The sequence below is a fragment of the Corylus avellana genome, chromosome 2, assembly GCF_965113065.1.
Source record: "Corylus avellana chromosome 2, dhCorAvel1.hap1.2, whole genome shotgun sequence".
In the NCBI taxonomy this organism is placed as follows: Eukaryota; Viridiplantae; Streptophyta; class Magnoliopsida; order Fagales; family Betulaceae; genus Corylus; species Corylus avellana.
The window spans coordinates 40,646,410-40,667,721 of record NC_142491.1 but is presented as its reverse complement, the minus strand read 5'-3'; the positions used below and the strand labels follow the sequence as shown (position 1 = coordinate 40,667,721).

The 21,312-nt window shown below is 36.0% G+C and overlaps 2 protein-coding genes across 7 annotated transcripts; both read right to left on the bottom strand.

Annotated features, from left to right (window-relative positions):
- Positions 1 to 351: 351 nt before the first annotated feature.
- On the bottom strand, positions 352 to 8,014 carry LOC132181239 (phosphoribosylformylglycinamidine synthase). 6 transcript variants are annotated; one of them, XM_059594375.2, is made up of 7 exons: positions 7,123 to 8,013; positions 6,649 to 6,704; positions 4,703 to 4,824; positions 4,456 to 4,609; positions 2,296 to 2,388; positions 1,180 to 1,311; positions 352 to 540 (listed from the first exon to the last, which is right to left on the bottom strand). In XM_059594375.2, exons 1-7 carry the CDS (start codon positions 7,886 to 7,888, stop codon positions 505 to 507), a joined length of 1,359 nt encoding a protein of 452 aa, XP_059450358.2. In that variant the 5' UTR covers positions 7,889 to 8,013; the 3' UTR covers positions 352 to 504. The 6 variants fall into 6 exon arrangements, 5 of the variants coding, with proteins under 5 accessions (XP_059450358.2, XP_059450350.2, XP_059450367.2 ...); XM_059594367.2 differs by having other exon boundaries at positions 4,450 to 4,609; positions 7,123 to 8,012; XM_059594384.2 differs by having other exon boundaries at positions 4,450 to 4,609; positions 4,715 to 4,824; positions 7,123 to 8,012.
- Positions 8,015 to 9,277: 1,263 nt separating this feature from the next.
- LOC132180448 (CMP-sialic acid transporter 2) lies at positions 9,278 to 20,458 on the bottom strand. Its single transcript, XM_059593285.2, has 15 exons — positions 20,272 to 20,458; positions 18,885 to 19,001; positions 18,523 to 18,579; positions 17,301 to 17,378; positions 15,171 to 15,215; positions 13,977 to 14,036; positions 13,666 to 13,788; positions 13,427 to 13,504; positions 12,833 to 12,902; positions 11,412 to 11,519; positions 10,978 to 11,111; positions 10,783 to 10,862; positions 10,603 to 10,648; positions 10,455 to 10,517; positions 9,278 to 9,843 (listed from the first exon to the last, which is right to left on the bottom strand). The coding sequence occupies exons 1-14, from the start codon at positions 20,437 to 20,439 to the stop codon at positions 10,467 to 10,469; spliced, it is 1,215 nt and encodes a 404-aa protein (XP_059449268.1). The 5' UTR covers positions 20,440 to 20,458; the 3' UTR covers positions 9,278 to 9,843; positions 10,455 to 10,466.
- Positions 20,459 to 21,312: the final 854 nt, after the last annotated feature.

Sequence of the window (21,312 nt, the reverse complement as noted above, 5' to 3'; positions counted from 1 at the left end):
TCCTATTTCACATCTTTTGTTTGCAGATGATGTGATGATCTTTTCTCAAGCCAATGTTCGCGAAGCTAATGTGATTCTTAAATGCTTCTTGAAAACGAGGAAGCAGCATTTTTTTTTTTGGCTAAAATGTGAGCCCAAAAATTTGATTGGAGCCATTCCCCAGTCTGACGTTAAGTTCTGGTGGAGTAAGCATGGACTCAAATTCGCCTTCAAATATTACTTTGTCCAGCCCAAACAACGAAGCATTCTGGAAGGCAAGAAGAGCTGCAAGATAATTGCACAATTATCCTCTGCTAATTGAACTTCGATAAGCTACCAAAGTTAAACACTACATGATAATTGGAAAAAGAATGGAGTAAATACGAGGACAATGTTTATTTACTTATTTTGGAGAAAATTATGCGATATAAACTGTCCAGATATACAATATAACCATGTAAGACTAATTGAAAAGAATTTATAGTTCAACTTGTTGCTACAACGTTCTTTTCACTTCTAGTCGTTTTACTGTAAATCGCCAACACCTTCTGGAGAGGGCATCTACAAGGCAAAAAGGTGAAAAAATATATATATCAGAAAATCCCATGACAAAATAAACGCAATAAAATAAGCTGCATCTGAGGAAATGACATTCAACAATTCCATCTAGAGCACTTCCTCAATAATACGCATCTCCAAATAATCCAACTCGCTTCAAGTTTATTTTCTTCACTGTGATAATATTTTGTCCCCAGATAAGGAATACGACAGATGTGATGCACCCCCGGTGTTATGTTGGGGTGGCCGGCCACCCATAATGTGATTTTTTATTTTCAAATTTTGAGTGTCAAACAAGGCTCAAGTATTTTAAGAAACTTGAGGCAGAGATTTCCTTCTCCTTAAATGATACACCAAAATGCACTTTTTTCATTCATCCATTCATTTCCCCAACCCCAAAACCAATGAAACCTTAAATGATACACCAAAATGCACTTTTTTCATTCATCCATTCATTTCCCCAACCCCAAAACCAACTTCATTGGTTTTATGCTATTTGTGTTGCTCATGCCTCTATGTTGCAACAGTCATAAACATGGTTGGTCAAATAATTTCAGTTATAATAATAAACAAAAAGCATAACAAATGTTCCAGTAATTTAGCATTTTCTATTTGGCAAGAAAGAGAAATATAAGGACGCACCAAACCCAGAGCTTCTGTTGCACTTCTATGACTCTCTTCACTGCAAACACCAGCAAACATACTCAACAGCAATTCCCTCTGTTCTACTTTCAAGTGTTTCTCAAGGCCTCGAGCAACCATCTCCATCTCAGGCTGCAGAAACACATCCATCATGAATGACATAGAAACCTAGAGGTAATTCGTCACAAAAGGATTGCATCCACAAATTAAATGAATCGTAATTCGTAAAGCATGCATATTAGGATTACTACACATACATTTTGTGAATATTGTTATATAAGGATTGGTCATAACTCATAAACCATAAACAAACATAATTTCCACTCATAAAACTATATATTTGATTCTAGAAAGATGAGCCAAAGTCCATATAAAATGGAGCCAGAAGAACCATTGAATGGATGCAAAAACTATTTATTAAAGTACCCCCCATCACCCTTTTTTAAGTCCAGCCGTAACAGCCATGAATAATGAAGAACACAACCATTTTATATGCCCAGTATTTGATTTGCCAATAGTATGGCACAGCAAGCTTAGAGATCATTATGTAGCTCACTCAACAACCTGCACATATGACCAAGATTTTTAAAAACGTAAAGTTTGTTAAGCTTCTATGCCATAATAAGAACCTTCAGGCTTGACCAATTAAAGACCAACAGGTCAAAGTTGCTCCTATAGCTTCCACACCTCTGGGGAAGCTTATGAATGGGCTTGCTTGAATCATTCCAAGCTACCCAACTGTGCAAGGAAATAGGTACAAGAGACTGCAACAGGTGTAGGACAGAAGACCAGTTAGTATGATCTTATTATTTGCATAGAAAACCTGCAACCGAAGTACTAAGAAGACTGCTAGCACCAAGGCCAGATAAACAGCTAGAAGAGAAATAAAGATGAGCTATAGCTAATTGGAAACTGAGCAGAATTGGGAGTATGTGCACTCCTAAGTACCAGTGAAGTCAGATACAATGGCAACTCTGTAAAAAAATACGAGAACAATGCTTTTTAGTTTTTACTACCATCATCAAAGGTAAATTCCACAAAAATATTTAAAAAGAACGATTATAAAGTGAAATTTCTAACTTTGCACAGTAAATATCAGAAAGCTAAAACACATACGGAGAACTCCTCAGGAGGAAATGTCCGATGAATAAGGCATATCTTTGACAATTCCAATTTTGCTTCCACATGTTTTCCTTGCATTTCCAAAGCCTGAGGTCAAAACACAAATTTAACCACGTAACAAAAGTACTAGAAATGTTTTTGTTTGGGTAAATTACACCAACCTTCTTTGACGTTTGGAGAAATGTCAGGGCTTACCTCTTATTTTCAGAAACGTCAATCTGTTCCTTGAGATTTGTGATCCATATAACAGATACACCCCTACGACCACTCATGTGCCATTACAAACTGTGACAAAATTCTTCTTTCAAATTAAATTCCCATCCAAAGTAAACTCAGCTAATGGTCACTAAACCAGATTGATTAGATGACAGGAAAAACAGAAAGGCAGCCTCCAAGGGGCAGTATCATTTCTTAAAATAGGAGTTAATCTCTGATATTTTCCCAAAACTCAAGGAAGGCAAGTGTAATTTACCCTTCTTTTTATTAGCACATAATCCATTAATAGAAAGACAAAATAGCAATAGACAATTAAGGCACACATGAACTTTACTAAAGCATGAAATATTGCGTTAAGAAGAGATTATACATCCTAGTGAAGCCACCACAAATATTTGTAAGATACAGAAGAACTATCGATATTTAGGTTTTTGAACTATAACAGTCACCTCTTAGGCAATACTCTAATCACTATAATTCATAAATGACAGGATATTAAAAATAAAAATAAAAATCCAAATCACTCCTCTGGTCCCAAGATTTGTCAAACCTACGTTCTTCTGTACCCAAGATTTTACATACAATAATAATTACTGTACAAAAGAGTTCAAAGAGCCATTGAATCATATAAAGAAATTCAAATAAAATATTGATAAATTAAATCATTTCATTCTTTCTAGTTCAGTAAATCCCCGTAAGAACTTATCAATGGTTGTGGTTATGACAAAAAGGGAGCAGGTGCTCAATTCAACTCAAATATCAATCCAAATTAAAAATTGGGTCGACTCTATAGGTCTTCATCAGCTAATAAGGGTCAGACACGTCTTTTTTTTTTGTCTGTCATTCAATCAGATCTAAAACCATCTTCTCTATCGCCTCTGAATTCAACATATCATTTTTGACTACTTCTACACATTATCTCATGCCTCCTTCTTCCTTAATTTATTCCACCACTTGAATTAAATTACTATGTCTCAGTAGTACACTACGCGATACCCGTTGCACATGATCAAACCATCTTACATGACTCTCATATTTTCCTCAATGGGAGCCACCCTTAACTTTGAACGGATGACTTTATGTAATATCTCATCATACATTCCATTTACCAGTCTCATTTTAGTTGCACTCATTTCATTAGTGGTCCTATAATTTTTTTCTTCAACTAAATAGGTATTTTAAGATCACCTAATACTCCCAAAGCTCTTCTCCACTTCATCCACCCTACTCTATTTCATGAGTCACATCCTGCTCAATCTCCCATCCTTTTGAATTATCGATCCAAGTATCGAAAATGATCACTCTTCAGTATCTCTTGAACATAAATTTTTATTATCCCTCTCAGTTTTACTTTCACTAAAATTGCACTCCATATGCTCAGTTTAAGTTATACTTCACCTCAAACCCTTAGATTATAAAGCATCCCGCCAGATTCCCAACTTAGGGTTAAGTCCAACATTAACTAACATAGTATCATCTGTAAGAAGAGGAAGTGTTACGCAAACTAAACAGAGAGAGAGCTCTCTTGGAACAAAGAATGTCATAACACCTGGACAAAAGTGGATCTAACAAATTCCAGCATCTGAAGAAAAAGAGAAATTTCAAAAACAGAAATCCTATGATTCCTAAAATACTAGCCATGAGGTCCCCTAAACAATCAGAACTTTAAAAATGTTCCGAAAGTACAATGGGATCTAGAGAGTTCCCAGAAGTGCAATGTTATGGTGTATCTTGCACACCCTAACAAATAGTCTGGATTTGGGGCAGGATAATGTTGGAAACCCTGCAACATCTGGAAATAGTAAAAAATCTATAGATTTTACCACAATATAATCTTATTAGAAATGCTTACACCCATAAGAAGCTAAACTGTTTGATCCAAATGCTACCAAACAGGTTATCGATTCATAAGAATAAGAGAAGAAGAATTACCCATGCCTGTAAAAAGCATGAACGTGTACGTGCAGCAACAGCTGCCGACACAATTCTGGCAGCATGAATTTTTTCCAGCCCAATGTTTTCAGCAAGCCCAGCAACAAATTGTGGAGCATCTTCACCATCAATCTCAACAGAGGTGATATGACTTGGTGCCCTGCCATTTCCTAAACATGTTACAACACTAGGAAAACATGCACAGATAAAAACTGGAGGTAGCAACTACCTATGGTGTTTGATTTATGCAGACCTAACAACATACCAGCTGCAAACATTTAATACCAAGTCAACGGAAGCACGATAGAAGTAGTCACGAGTATTTTTTGTGTCAATAGAGACCCCTACTCCAGATGTCCTGCATAATTGACGTAACTGCTCACCATACAGGCAAAGAGGAGTCCAATGCATTATGGAAATGTCAGTTAATGAAACAAAATATTGTAACTAAATGATAAAAAACTTGCAAAAAAAGTTATTCCTGTACTGGTTGGAATTCCACCATATAATTATTTTCAAATTTTGTAAAATGAGTTCAATAGAAGCACAGACAGAGAAGAGAGAACTGTTTAGATGGTTTTGCAAGTAGAAAAATAAGAATCATATACTCAGATACAAAGGATTCCTCTTTATGTATAAGTATATACTCAGATACAAAGGCTGAAATATAAGGTATCCAATATATAAACTAATTCTCTTTTATATGCATTTTGGTTTGTTGGGAACATCTAAGATTCAACAAGAACTAAATAGCCATTGTTTACAACAAACATTTAACTGAATTAACTACTAACTGTGAAATTTTAATTTGTTTGCCATATTGGCTATATGTATTCTAAATAATAGCTTCTCTACTCACATTGGACATCCTACACAAATGTGATCTCTACCAACTTTTTCAGACTAAAAGTCAAAATCCGTCCTATGACTCGCTCTGAAATATCAGAACATAATTCAAAACTGGCTACTCATGTGATGACCTTTTTTATCATCCCAAATCTAACCCAAGCCCACATAGATCAATGAGCATTTTTAACTTTAAGTTGAAACGAAGGACCTTTGTTCAAGATGAAAGGTTCTCACATAAGATGTAAAAAACCGGAGTCGTCCCTACTCTGAGAAGAGGGTTACACTAACCACTCACCCAACCATATACACAACATTTGTTCTGCATGCATATTTACTTTCCACATGGTGTAACATGAATAGGCAAGATTGCATAGAGGAGCACTTCTATTGCGAGAAAAAGGCTATTTTTGGCAACGGTTTCAAAAGTCTCCTCTTTTCAAACTAAAAACACACTTTTCTCACAACATTTAACAAAAAAAATCACTTTTCAAAACACAAAAAACAAATCACAACAAACTTTGGAAAACTTGCCGCACCTTCTTATAGGAATAATCTGAGAAAACAAGTGCTTAATTTTTCAGGTGTAGGGGCTAACTTATTATTTCTTGAAAGATTTTTTTTAAGAGAGAGAGAGAGAGAGAGAGGCACCACTCCGCCCAACCACCTTTGTCCTTGTCAGAGGTGACCCACATGGCCCCCTCAACGAAATAGGGGCGGTTGCGCCACCACCCATCCCCTTCGCTGAGGGGGGGCAACACAATCTCTCTCTCTCTCTCTAATTTTTTATAAATAAGAAATAAGCTCCAGACCTGCTTGTATTTTTCCAAAATAAGCATATTCAATATTCATTTCTTTGAAAACACTACACTTTTCAACAAGTTTACCAAAACATTTTCCTAAGTGGATCCCACAGAAAACATTTTTCAAATGTGGACCCCACCAAAAACAATTCTCAACTTTATATTACAACAAAACCTTTTTCAAATAAAAACACAAAAATGCTTTTCAAAACTATTAACAAACATACCCTTACTCCTCCTTTATACTGTAGTTGATGATCTTTCTTTCAGCAAGAAGTTACATGACTCACACATACACGGGCATGCTTGCAGCCAAACACAGCTACCCATTTCTCAATACATGCAGAAATATAACTGCATTCATCTACTTAGGTATTCAGTATCCAAACACCAGTACGTGGACAAAACAAACAGATCATCCCCAGAAAATAATAGATTTTCTATATCAAAAATCTGATTCGGTGGTCAAAAAAGGATAAAAATTGTACATCTCTAAAAATATTTTATGATACTGAACTTGACAATAAAAGAAATACATAATAGCACTGACCTGAATAATCTCATCATCCATTATGTCCTTTCCATTCGTTCTATTGTCCATGATCACTGGAAAACAAGTGGATGAGTTGCAATTTGAAGAAGCAAAGCATGACCATAACATCATGAAAACTAGAAAAATCCATAAATTTTAGAAAACACACAAGTCCTGCAATAAGACCAAGCTTGTGAAAATATTTATAATAGTAATGGACATAGAAACAGAATAGATAAATTAAATAGTAATTCAAAAGTCCAAATTTAATTTATGCACACAAATCCACCGAGATATATAACAATTATGATGCATCTGTTCTTATGCTGCTAATAGATTAATTTCACAAAATGTTAATGAAATTTTATATTATACACTCATTAGTAGAAATGCCCATTTAGATGAAAGATTCAGAGCTCAGCTTCTGCTACTACTAGAAACCAGGAGCAGCTCAGAAATACCAACAGAATCATTTAAAAAACAAACACCAACCTCGAATCAACCTGTTGGCTTCCCTCTGATACTCCTCCTTATTCAACACCAAACCCGGTTGCGACACCGAAACCGGCCACCATTTCGGCAACTTCTTCTCGTGGCTCCGAACCCGGCTCTTCCAAATCCTCCCCGACACTCCTGCATTTGTGCCCGAAGCTGGCGATAGCGGATTGCTCGAAGCCCTAATATTCCTCTCCACATTGGCACTCCTCCCAACAACAACCTCTCTTCCCCCAAGACTCCGGTCCCTCCGCACCACAACCGGCTCGTTTCGAGACCCCGACAGGCCCCGACGAACCGCTAGCCCCAATCTACCCAAAACCCTAAAAACGAAGACCAAAACGAAGCTCCAAACGACCAGACCACCCAAGAAGTATACCGTGGAGCGGCGACACGAGACGATAACTCGACGGTCATCGTCGAGGGTGATCAGGGTTTGGAGGTCTTCGTAAGCGTCTTTGGCAGAGTAAACAATTTTGTGGATTTGGGATTGCGAGGAGTACTGAAGGGTATGTAGGAACGAAGACGTTTGGGCGGAGAGGTCGTTGAGGTCGATGACGGTTTGGAGCTTGCCGTCAGGGGAGGGGGTGGTGGTGGTGGTGGTGGAAGTGAGCTTGGTATTCTTCCGCCGGTGAGTACGACGTCGTCGTGGGCGCAGGGAGAAGGAGGAGGAGAGCGGGGCGACGCATTGGGTGCGGTGGTGGTGTGGGAGCGGGAAGCGCGAGAGAGAGTGGATATGGGTTAGCGCGTTTGCAGAGTTCATATATAGACACAGAGAGTGTGAGCTGAGGGAAGACTTGTTTGCTGCAACTTGTTGTCTCGCCGATGATTGTTGAGGCTACTTTCTATGGCTCTCCGCAATTTCGTTATGGTCAGAAGAACTTGAAACTGAAACATCGTCGTTCTTCTATTTTCTTTGCTTTGCTGGACCCACACCATGGTTATTATTATTTGTATTTTTATTTTATTATTCATGTTTTTGGCATATAATAAAAAAAAAATGAAAAAGAAAAAGAAAAAGGTTAGGAATTATTGATTAATTTTAGGGAGAAATCAAAATTAGTCCTAATGTGTTTTTCATGATTTTAATTTATTTTTGACAATTAAGTTTTTAACTTTTATCTCTGTTTGAAATCGATTCTTTTGTTAACATCACACTCAAATAATTAATGGTTCATTTGCAACGATGATAGTTCATAGTTTGTCACATCACATTCGTTGACATGATGCTACACAGTTCAAATTGATACAATAACATGTAATGCATAAAAAAGAAAACAAAAAAAAGGAAAAACTAAGAAAGATGTGGGGTGATTCGACCGTCTCTTCAAGTAACAATTTTTTTTTTTTTTACATGTCCACGTAAGAGAAGAAAAAAAGGAGGGAAAAAAAATTCAAACTAATGACTTCTGCTTCATAAAGAGGGTCTCCAGCCGATTGAACTACTCTTAAAAGACCTCTTCAAATAACATTTGAAAAGTGCTCAAGCCACCCAAAATTCATTAAGAGTGGCTAGGCCACCATATTTGAGGGGTTGCTTGAGTTACCCTAAAAGCACTTGAAGGATTGGGTCAGGATGGTTTTTTTTTTTTTTTAATAGGGTCAGGATGGTTTATTTGCTAATAGAGGGACTAGTTTTTAAAGTTATGAAAACTAAGGAATAATATTTCTTTATTTTTGGAAGTGCTGGAAATAATTTTTTAAATATATCAAAACCCAGTAACTCTTTTTTTTTTTTCATTGACTAGTAGCTAGAGATTGAGATTCCAGATCATCGTCGTTCATGATTCTAGATTCCAATTTTTCCTTTGGACAGCCCTTGCTTAGGAAGTATCACATAAAGAAGGGTATATTATATGTTCCTTCGCTCAGATTCCACTCAACGTATAATCAAGCCGTGTTCTCCTAAATATTTTACTTTAAGCCCAAACCAGCTTTTTCTTAAGACATATGTTGCAAGTACCTCCATGTCATCATGTCTTGTATGGTAGCATTGTTCGTGATAATTTCATTCCAGCTAGAACATTAAAGGCATATGTTATCTCCATCCAAAAGAACGAAAAACTCAATGATCATTATTCCTGCCCAACTTTGGAAGGGTTGGACTTTTGAGAAAATGTCAAAATGTTGTCTTAAAGAGTGTCGCCAAACAAGCCCTTTGTAATTGTACTAATTGTACCATTGAATATTCCAAACTAATTACTCAAAGTACACTATAATATCACTTTTGATATTGAGAATGAAAAAGGGTGCATTTCTCAATTTTCTGACAGTTGTCTCGTTTCAACATGAAAACACTCTATCACTGTATATAAAAAAATATTTAAAAAAATAATAATGAGATATTGGGAAGAAAATGGGGTTAAAAGAATATCTGAAAGTCTAAGACAAAATTCATTTACCCCTAGTAAAACCAAATTGGTATATAAAAAACAGGCAGGACTCTGAAGAATCTGGAGATCTGGGCAGGAAACCAGCAAAGGCTCTTGTCGAAATCTTCAGCAGCGAAAAGCCAGATCAACAACCAGCTTCTATACTCCAAATTCATCCTTGAGAAGCGCTACACGCCCCACTAGAAAATCCCATGAAGTGGGTAAGGAAATAAAAAGTATTTAAGACTTTTTTTCTTCTTAGTTTTATTTTGTTGAGCAATTGGAAACCTGACTATCATGTGTCATCCAATAAATCCTGCCAAAAGAATTTCTTCAAAGAAAGTTCCTGCAAAAACATTTAGAAGAACACAGCTTGATTATATAATGGTCGCAATTGAACAAAGAAACAAAAGTATGCTACACAGACTCAGAGACAATGTTTTTCAAGAGTGAGCCTTTCTGAGAGAGATGCTGTTTCTTCTATCCCACACCACACAGCATGGCTTTGGGAAACTAAACTTGCTGGCTAAAACATCAACATTTCCACCCTCCCCTCCTACAACCAACTCGCTTTTCTACAATCCAGTATTAGAAAAACAAATAAAAAAGACCTACATCATTCAGATGATTCAAGGAATTAAATTTTGCCCTTGTTCCAAAATTTGTGGAATAGATTGATCTGACTCCTGGAAAAAACCCAACACCCAACATAGACATGCTGTATAAATTCCAGTGTCTAGTTTCAGATTGCTATGATGCGTAAGGGATCCTATCTTTCAATCTCAATAATGGGTTGGCTCCTCATAAGAGTAATTTTAATTTAGACCATTGTCTTTAGCTTGAACACCATAATCAGCCAATGAATTTGACATAGTTCAAATACAGTTTGATTTCCAATTGGTATGTGATAGAATGCAACAGAGATTAAGCCAACAGCATAATGGAGAAGCAACATACCCAAGAGTAACTTCAGGTGGGAAGAAGTGGCTGTCTCTCGATAGATTCTACACGATGACTTGCCTATATAGGGGCAAATTATTAAGGAATGATTAGCATGAGTAGAAAATAAGAAAAACTTTGCAAAACAAGGACTGCAGATTCACACCTCTTCATTTACTCCTGCAGCCATATTTATGAAAGAATCCTTTGCCCTGTGGAGGCAATAAATATTTGAAATTGAGATAAAAGATAAACAAGTCACACAGTTGCCACTAAAGCAATTACCCCAAAAACCAATTACAAAATCAAGGCAAATCAAGAGATCAGCAAGGAAATGAGCACATACTTGTGGTTATCGTGAACATCTATTGGTTCTAGCTTCCCATTTTGTGGTTCATCTCTGACTTTAGAAAGGGATGAAAAGAACTAAAGGGAAAGGAAACAAAAAAACAAAAAACAGAAACAGATCAACAAGAAGACCAACTAGCAATAAACTCTTTTATCTTGTTTTTCATCCATCAAAAAGGTTGTCTTGAAATACCTGGTGCATCGAGATGAATACAATAGAAATTCCCAACAAAAAGTTCATAGTCAAAGTATGACCAAACAATGCAGCAGATGCTATGCCCGTAAAGATTGTAGCGACTGTTGATGAGTACTTCTTCAAAATTGTATCTGAACATATTAACCAACATCCCAATAAATATGATTGCTAAAAGTACAAGATGCATGTATGACTAATCTATATCATTAACATCCTTTTTTATGAAATGCATTACTTAAAAAAAAAAAAGAATTAACATGTTTTTAGCAAAAATTTGATTCTTAACACTCGCAGGGGGGGGCAAGAAATCTGGTTTTGAATGACGCTACATGTATGGCATAAATATTGAACTGAAATACTCCATGCAAAAAAAAAACAGAGAGAGAGAGAGAGAGAGGGGGGGGGGGGGGGGGGAGGAATCTATTATTAACCTGCGTATTTGAAGAAAAAAGATGATAGAATTCCTTGTGCAGCATTGTTAGCTATCAGAAGCATAGTAGCTTTAGAATGACCTTGCAAGATATCAAAGCTACTAGGACCTGAAACATTTAAAACAACATTGTGAGACCTACGGCCTAATTTGATTCAGAGTATTGACAAAGGGTGCATTTAAGAGTTCTCAAGAATGCGTTTCACATTGTTCTTGAAGACAAAGATCAATCAAATGGGATCTCAAAGAAATGGGAGTGACCACCCTATTATGGTATCAGAGGCAGCCATTTCAATTTTACTATCATTTGCCATAATGGACTACCATTTTCATTTTCATCAATTGTCTCATTTATGACAAGGGATTTGCACAGTGATACAAAAAAAAATACATCAATATAACTTACTCTCCACAGGACATCCAACAGATCATTCTTTTTCCCAAAGAAAATTGTATGTACATTTGAGGAAACTGTGAAGATGGGCTGAATAAGAATATTTTTTACAATTAGAAAATAATAATACTATTTACTTCAAATGCTAAACCAAAAGGTCCCTAACAAAGACACACTAAAGTATTTCAACCAAGACAACATTTTCAAACTAACCCAAAACTGACGGAAATAGGGAAAGACAACAAAACTTTAAAATTTCTCAATTTCTTACATGTTTCACACTCTTTTCCAGGAAGCAGAAGCAGTTTATGCAATTCAGAGAAAACAAGCAAGATGATAAATTTTTGTCACTAATTTCAATGCTCCGTTAATAGATTCTTCTTCTCACATAGTTTGTCATATCCAAAACACACTATAACCTGCCAGCTCAATTGAGACAAGTAATCAAACTCGAGTGCAGCAGAAGCAGAAAACTGCTTCACACGGATACAGTTTTAACAGAGTTGAATGTTAGCAATATAAGCATTAAACTTAGAGAAACCCTACAAGGAAAATGGGTAGATGTGTAACAATGTATACTCTATCAAAAGCTTCATTTCAGTTGAAGTCATAGTATTCTGCTTAATATCTATGAAGCAGGCACACAGGATATGGCACAGATACATCTATACACACACCATGTATAAGGAACAACTTATGGCAAAAGGGAAACCACATACTTTCATATAACCAACAAGCTGCCTGACAATTGTAATCCTGTTTCTTTAATAAACAGTACTCGAATTCTATCATACCAGATGTACCCCATTAGTGTCCAAGAATACCTAAGTATGTACCTTTTTATGTAAAAATCTAAATTTAAAATATGGATGAGATTCATTATCCATAAGTATTAGGAAGTATCCAAGAAGAACCAGTTTTTGATACAATAACGATACAAATACTACTAATTTAGGTATATTTGTTTTTTTACGCCAATCTAATCTGAAATTCCCTGCAAATCAAATAATAAAGATTCATGCTCATACCTTGGAAAATGACAGTTCCCAATATTCCTAGAAAGTTGAATATAGCACCATATCCGTACAGAAATAAGTTCTGCATGCCCAAATTCAGAGATTCAAAATTAGACAACAACTTCACCAAAATATATTTTCATTAATTCCTAAATATTGGAACTTGAATATGGCATGAGTCTGAATGTAAGATATGACAGAACTATAAAACGTACTTAGAATGTGATTTTAATACAAGGCAGATTGACTCAAATATGATTGATGATTCATAATTATTCCCTTGAGGTCAATTAACTAAACCAAAAGGACAGGACCCAGAGATCCAACAAACTCAATATCACTGGTAGATGTGGTCTGCATAATGTGTTCTCTCTTAACTTTCAAGAACGGAACTGAAGAGAGCTTCAACTTTCTTGGGTTAGCCCATACTATAAATAAAAACCTTAACTCACGTTGAACAATTTTACATTCCAGCACACAACCACACCCAACTGTCACTCAGCATGCTTTGATGTACACTGGCAGATGTACTTGCTATTTTCCTTAAAATATATTGTTGCCATGGTGCAACATATAAAAGAATTATACTCTATCCTAGTATATCACCTGGAGGTAAATGCTTGTATCATATTGGCTTTTTAAAGCATACTCATTGTAGACAGAAGCCAAAGATGGAACAGTTACCTGTAAAATATATTCTTTACATTAGCCTCCGACACACAAAGTCCTAAAAAAAGAGATACAATGAAAACAGAGTATTTCTTTTTTTTTTTTTTCTAACTGCCTTCAATTGAGCATTTCAATAGTACAGGTTAAGAGGGCAACAAACATGAGAAGTCACTTACAAAGATCACTGTGCAGATGTATGCTCCCGTTGCAACTGGAAGACCCAAAGCAGTGGAACCTTCAGGTAAAGATCGCAACTGATTTACGCTAATCCCAATCAGCAACAGAGCAAGAGCTTCCCACTATAACAAAAAAAAAAAAAAAATCAGTTTCGCAAAAACAATACAGTACACACGGCATCAAGAGGTGTATTTTCAAAAGAAAGCCAAAGAGTTCATATTGCCTACTCTCACAACAATAACAGAAAATATGGTCAGAAGCAACTTTTTTTGCTAGGAAAGATGAAGAGCAATTAACATATGGTACCAACCTGAATTATGGAAAACCGGCGCCTCATTATTATCTTTAACAAAACAGCAATTACCAAAACCTGCATGTCCAAAGACAACTGTCAAATCTTTACAAGAGTTTAACCTTTTCTACACAAAAATTGAACAACACTAGAAGGGAATATTGAGACAATGTTCTCAACAAATCAAAAAGCTAAAAATACAGGTTAAATAAGAAAACTTTGTTTATCATTTTCCTTTGGGAAATGCTAGGGAGCCAAACAAATGAACCCAAAGAAATTTCCAAACTGACGTGACAGACCGTGAGTGGCAGACAAGGGAGAGAGAATTGCATTTTTTTAATTTAAAAACTCTTGCCACGTCAATTTGAAAATTTTTCTGGGCTCATTTGTTTGGCTCCCTAGCACTTCTCTTTTCCTTTTGGCCAGTTTGGAAGTCACCACAATTTAGAAGCCTAGAGGATAGCTCCCCTTTATGGGTGGGGATGGTTGCTACCAATAGTTCTCGTTTTTTCAAATTTTCCTGAATTTTTGGATTTGTGTTCTCTTACTTCTCCCTAAGCCGGTGTCTCTCTTGCAGACTCCTTAAGTACTTGGGTTGCGCCCCTTTGCACCTTCTAATAAGATTGACTCACTTATAAAAAATCATTTTCCTTTACCCTAGTTGTAATGACAAGAGCCATAGGTATGGAGCCATAGGACCCTCGGTATTTTTCTTTCTTGATATCACTTGAACAAACCATCAATCATCCCGTGTGGAAGTTTAGCTTCAAAACTCCTCCTAATACTAGGCTACTTCATTTATGGCACAAGAGCTTCCATCCCCCACATTAAATCAGATTATGATAAAGTAGTTATTACCAACTCTTTTTTCTGTTATCTGTTATGATAAAATAAAGAAAGTCATAGAAACAGAATAACATTACTATGTAAGAAATTGCTGATACAGGGTATCCTCTGATACAGATCTGAAAGTTAGACATAGAAAGATTGAAAAAGCATGCTTGCAGCCCTAGCAAATAGGATTCTAACAGATAATGAAAATTACACAAAACATTTATGCCAAACATAGTGTCCAAGCAGCATCCGTTGAATCCAGCAAAACTATCATCTTCAGCAGACAATGTAAAATGTAATACAAACAAGTTACCTAGAGCAGGAAGCATTACTATGGGAGAGATAATAATAGCAATAGCTAAGAAAATGGCAAAATACCTTCATATTGCTCAGCATCTTCACTGTTGCAGGATTGAAATATAGCTGCACAATAAATGACTTCATATTAATTATTTTATGATTTTAATCAAACACATCAGTTATCAAAATACCAGTACGAGAGTAACTTATGGTGAAGACAATTCTATTCTAGACAAAACAGCAGCAATAGATGTCAAGACACCTAGCATGCCTACACAACGGCCATTTCCCGTAGTGCGGACACCAGCTGCCATATGTACATAACATGGCATATGTAATGTGCACTGCATGACCAACACATCATCCTACAACCAACACTCTTTTACAAGAGCTCAATTGCAGGAGATAGTCTAAGGTGTTCTGATCTTAATCAGTGGATTCTATCCAGGTAGGATCAGGATCATACAAACAATATGCCATGGAGGCGGGGAAAATACTACCAGAGTGAAGGCTGATGCAAAGGCAAACGTAGTAATCTGGCAAGATACCCAACTGAAACTTATTGGTAGAAGATTTAATTTTAATTAGTTCCCAAGTCAGGTGTTTCGGTCTTTTTGTAGTGTTCCTACTAGCTTACTATGGGCAAATTTTCATGACTTTATTTCTTAGTTTTGGTCAGTCTGCAGTCCCTTTTGGTTGCATTTTAGTTGCATATTCAGTTGACTTAGAGAAACTTAACCCCACGGTCAGCTACTAGCTGCTCGTTGATATGTGATACATCTTTCACTTGGGTGTAATGCTCAAGAACCCTAGTATGATGCTATGTGGATCTTTGGTCTTCCATTTTCGTTTTCCTTTATTTGCTGATTACTGTGTTCCAGCCCCTTCGCTCGAATTATTCTAGCCCTAATACTAATATCTCAGCCCCAAATACAACCTAAAAATCGCATCTATTACAGATCTGTTAGTTTCATCCAGTCCTAAAATCATTAGGTTCTTGTTAGTTTCTCCTCAACGAATTTTTTGATGAGTGATGAAATTTATTCAGAAAAAAAGAACAGCGTACAATAGATCGTATAAGAGGAAAGAAAAGGCAATAATAATCTAAATTCCAGAATTAGAAAGATCCAGAAACTCCAAGAAGACAAAGAAGAGAACCTGCAATTGTGATCATTCTACTAAAAATTGATCCGACTTCAATCAACTTCTTAGAAGATCAATTCTATCGAAAGTTTGAGAATTCCTCCCATTCCAAAAACTCCATATAAGACATAATGGTAAGGTATTCCATATGATACTACTTCAATTTTATTAAAGCAACCCCTTTCAACACACTAACAAATTGACCACCAACTTAGGCATAACCACGAAATCCAAGATAGCAACAATAATAGCAACAATAACTCCCTAGCAGTAGAACAATAAAGATGGTAAACTGCCTCCCCATATGCTTTTGATAAACACCAGTCAACTATAAGCGCCTTGCGCTTTCTGAGATTATCAGGTGTTGATATTTTACCCCATGCTGCCACCCAAGCAAGAAAACACCACAATTGCATTCTCAAAATCTTGACAGCTCCAAATCAACTTAAGGAGTTTAATGTTGGCAATAATATTCATAAGAACAACTCCAGTCTCTTTTTCAAGTGCATCAGAAAGTAGCATCTCCAATCAGCTATTAGAGTAGTTAAGTCCTCCACTTGGGTAGCAATGCTATCGCTATCTAAGCCTAGGTATGCCACTCTTTAGTAAATTACCATGCATCTGAATAATCTGAAAAAACTTTCAGGTTAGGATCACCACCAGGTTGATCCTACACCATTCCTAAAACTATATTCCTTAATTCATCTTTGAGTTTTGCAGTATGGAAAGTAGGACACTTGTAATTATACAAATTATAATCATAATGTAGGAAATTCAGTGTCATAAATCCTGACCATCTGACAAACTCGTGGTGATGGCTCGGTAGAAAAAGAGCTAAAATGGGCATCTAGAATACTGCATCAGCACTGCCTAGGTACCCAAATTCCTACTCCTAAAAAGACAACCTAGGTGGTCAACATTGCAAGGCCGTTTTCTATGCATGATATTGACAACAAAGCTTGTAGGAGAATCAAGTCAATATTCAAAGAAAAGATTAAAAAAAATTATTTGACATGCTATCTGAAAGCCCAAACATATGCTAAGAGAACCTATATAAGAATTTACCTGCATTGTGAACTTTAGATAGTTATTTATAGCATAAAGAAGTGCTGGAACAGCAAGAAGCACATTGTTTCGAGCTGCCTGCAAGAGGAAGAAATCATATTTCTGAGATTATAATTCTTTTCAAAGTAAACAACAAGATAAGTCAAAGATGGTTGCAAAATATACAGGATGGAAAAGATAAACTAAAATCAAAACTTCAAGTAAGAGATTAAGCAGACCAAACTGAAAAAAAAGGTACTCAAAATCTAAGTACCACAACATCATGAAATGTAAAGAGAAAACAATAGACTTACTGAAAGAACTAATCAGGTTAAATAATTTGCAAAGGTCACAGACTATCACCAACAAGCACTGTTTTTTCTATTGATGGATCAAAGACTCTTCCAAGTAATCAAGTGGCCTACACAACCAGAAGTTTAACAGGCCTAATACAATTTAACCACAGTTTCATCACTTACGAGCCTAGCGGAAGGCCAATCAGACAATGCAGGCCACTCATGCAGATTTTACCTAGTCTGTCATCTTATATCCATGTCAAAGATCTGTGTCTTTGACCTTCATGTATATAATGGATAGGAAGTCGGTACAAACATTGACAATCCGCAATTAGAAGAATTAAAAAACACGGGAGCAACTTCTTTTAACTCGTAAATGCAAAATTAAATTCATTATCATCAAACTGATACATAATTACTTCTGAAAATTTACACATGGATATATTTCATGTGAATCTAAGCCTGATGCAATCAAACGCTGCATAAAAGGGGAAACCTACTCTTGCCTTCCACTTTAGCCATATTGGGAAATTTATTTGTGTCCATAAATAATATCCATTACTAAATATCATTTCAGCTTCCAGTTAATCATTCTTGTATCCAAGCGAGACTAAAATACCTACCTCAATTTCCTTGATGTGAGACTAGAAGAATATTGCATCCATACAGTGTGTATAAAACCCAAAACTAGTTAAAGGCTAGAGAGTTCGCTTTATCAATATATAATGTGTGAATTGCATAGTATACAGTAAAACACCCCTAAAGCTAAACATTAATTCTAAAAATTTGTCTTCTCCATTAATAAATCTGAAACTACCAAGCATAGTTAAATTTGATTATTATGCAAAGAGTTCTTATGCAACATACAAATGGCCTTCTGCAACAGCTTCATCTTATTTTAAAGATTTAAAAGCATAAATAGTGTGATGCCAGTCATAGACTACTACCTGCACAAATGTGGAAATTGAGAGAAGAGGCTTCTCCCCAACTTTTTGATGCCGAGCCTGCAAAATCATCAATAACCTTACCAAGATAAACAGAAGCTCTTGCCCCCAAAATAAAATAGTCTATGAGACAGTATTCCAACAATACCTCTCTCTCACTCTCTCTCTCTCTCTCTCTCTCTCACACACACACACACACAAATTAAAACACTACTATCTCCATGACATGATAGATCAAAAAACAACTAAATCTGCCCAATATCTTCCTGTCAATACAGTGTCTTGCTTTTACTTATGAAGCACAATTCATATATGTTCTTAGAAGAAAAATGAATCAAAAAAGGCGAAGAAATGGCCAAATGTACCTGTAATAAGAGCATAACAATAGCAAAGATTAACTTTGTAACCTCTGTCAAAAAATTGACACTAATTGGGCTAAACTTGAAACTCCCATCCACCTTGGACATATAAACCAGAATAGGCTGCAGAAAAAAAAAAAAAAAAAAAAAAAACAACATTAAAATATTTCAGATAATCTAGAGATAAGGACAGAGAAAACTTCCCAAAGGAATTATAGCAAAGTTAGTGGCGTTCAATTTAATAATTTGGACCAGGATCTCAAAGTTTAAGTAATAAATTCCCACCGGGATTTGATGCCAGTATTCTCTGCTTATAAGCAAGATATAAACAACCTATCTCTAATTTTGTAAAATTTCATATGGTTGGCAATCACAAAAGATGATAGAAATATGTTTGCATACCTAAATGAGTTCTAATGGATAAGGTCTTGAAGGGGATCGGTGATGGTGATAATATCATTGACAGTAGCTGCAGTAATGGCAGTGGCAGCAGTGTGGTAGCAGTTGTTGTGATAGGGTGGATGTGAGCATCGTCATAGTGGTGGTTATTGCCAAGGAAGTAGTAGTAGCTAGATGGCAACACTCACGGCTTCAAACATGAGAGGGTCGTGGTGGTAGGGTGGAGAAGGCAATGATAATACTGGGTGACAATGGTTGTGGTGCTCGTGATGGTAATAACTGTTAAATCACCAATAATTCCAAAAGTTTAATCATTTAATTAATATTCTATCACTCTCTCTCACGTGTGGGCTCAAATTATATTTCAATAAGTGAGGCCCAATACGTAGAATACAAGGTAAAGTGAATTATGGATACACGGTTCAAATTCAAGATCTCTGCTAAAGTACCATGTTAAATCACCATTTATTCCGAAAGTTGAAGCTGATTAAAATAGGTAAATTCAATCATTTAATCAATATTTTAATAGTAAAACAAAAACGGAAACAATAATAACAGATCCTATAATGTTCAATTATAAGAATAATTTTGAAATTTTGGCACTAAAACGAGCTTTCATTCACCCAAAGCAGCTTAGCTGACCACCAATATAAATTGACTTGTTTTCCAAGACAAACGAGTCCATCATCTAAGCATAAAGAACATTATTTCAATTGATGTTACATATATCAAGAGCAGATGATAGTCTACATTGCCAATTCCTTCAACCCCAAACCACTAACGACCATAAAGACAAAATGACACATCTACCTGGAACAAGTCAAACTAGTGCTTGACACATATTGAAACCTAGACATGACAGATATAGAATCATCTTACAAAATTCATATCAAAAGAGGAATGTGCACGCGTGCGTGCGTACTATCAAAGAATTTGTAGATTATCATTACCTTAATGATAGTGACAATATAACTGGTTCATATATGAAAATCACCTGTAAACCAACTAGGAAACAATCACCAACAACCAAGATAAAGTTAAGGGCACGTTGCTTGGATGACACCCTGGTCTTGTATCGGTCATAAGCCCTTGACACAGTTTTGCTGGTTGGGGAAACCAACTTTGAATGGCAGACACTGCATTCCATCATCCCGTTCTTCATTGGCTCCCCACTCACAAAATTGAATCTGAAACCAGAATTTGAAAAAAACATAATCATGAAAAAAGTTGCTCAAAACTATAATTACCCATAGATTAAATAAACCTACCAACCACAAACCATGTGCTGATATATTATTTATGAGGTAGACTCAAATCAAAACAACGTCGGAAACGCTAACCCTTCATTTGGTTCCTTACAAAAATATATCAAGATTTGCAATCTTAAATTTTCATTATTAGAGGATAAAATGAAAAAATTCCCAATTGACTAGACCCAACACGACTACATCAAAATAAAGGTAATCTTTTCATGGTACGAAATTCAAATTCTGATGCTCATTCGTTTTTCGTTTCCTCCACTTCCTCAGCAAGCAAACAGAAGGAAAATGCGAATTCGATTATCCATTGCCAATAAAGCCCAGATACAAAATTTACACTTGATAACTTACTCGATCAAAGTTCATTAAAAAATGGCTAATAAACACTGTTCAACCAGATCTCACACCTAACAACAAATATTCAACATTTTCAGAGCAAAATGACACAATCTTCAAACAATGAAGATCCTCATTGAAACCCTAAAATTAGACAAAAATCAACCAAATATACATATACACAGCTGAGATCTTCTTAATCGGCAGCACAATATAACTACTACTAACAAAGCTAACACATTTCCATCATCAAACGTAAATTCAATCAACCAAATCACTTACCCAACCTAAATTACCTCCAGACCGTGCATTTATCTAAGAATTCCCTTTATCACGCGTGCGATGAACTTTCCCGCCAGATCCGCAACACCGGCACCGGAATTCAATTCCCTCTATCTCTCTCTCTCTCTTTCTCTATGAGATTTGTGTCTCGGTTGAGA

What these genes read in the sequence shown, in the direction of transcription:
- LOC132181239 (XM_059594367.2), bottom strand. Translation starts at nt 7,888, where the DNA reads ATGAACTCTGCAAACGCGCTAACCCATATCCACTCTCTCTCGCGCTTC. An exon ending in CATGCTTTTTACAGGCATGG is followed by an intron (nt 2,389 to 4,449) that starts GTAATTCTTCTT and finishes TTTTGACCTCAG; the next exon opens with GCTTTGGAAATGCAAGGAAA. An exon ending in CAACAGAAGCTCTGGGTTTG is followed by an intron (nt 541 to 1,179) that starts GTGCGTCCTTAT and finishes TTTGCCTTGTAG; the next exon opens with ATGCCCTCTCCAGAAGGTGT.
- LOC132180448 (XM_059593285.2), bottom strand. Translation starts at nt 20,439, where the DNA reads ATGAAGAACGGGATGATGGAATGCAGTGTCTGCCATTCAAAGTTGGTT. An exon ending in ATCTAAAGTTCACAATGCAG is followed by an intron (nt 15,216 to 17,300) that starts GTAAATTCTTAT and finishes TTTATTGTGCAG; the next exon opens with CTATATTTCAATCCTGCAAC. An exon ending in ATACAAGCATTTACCTCCAG is followed by an intron (nt 12,903 to 13,426) that starts GTGATATACTAG and finishes TTGGGCATGCAG; the next exon opens with AACTTATTTCTGTACGGATA.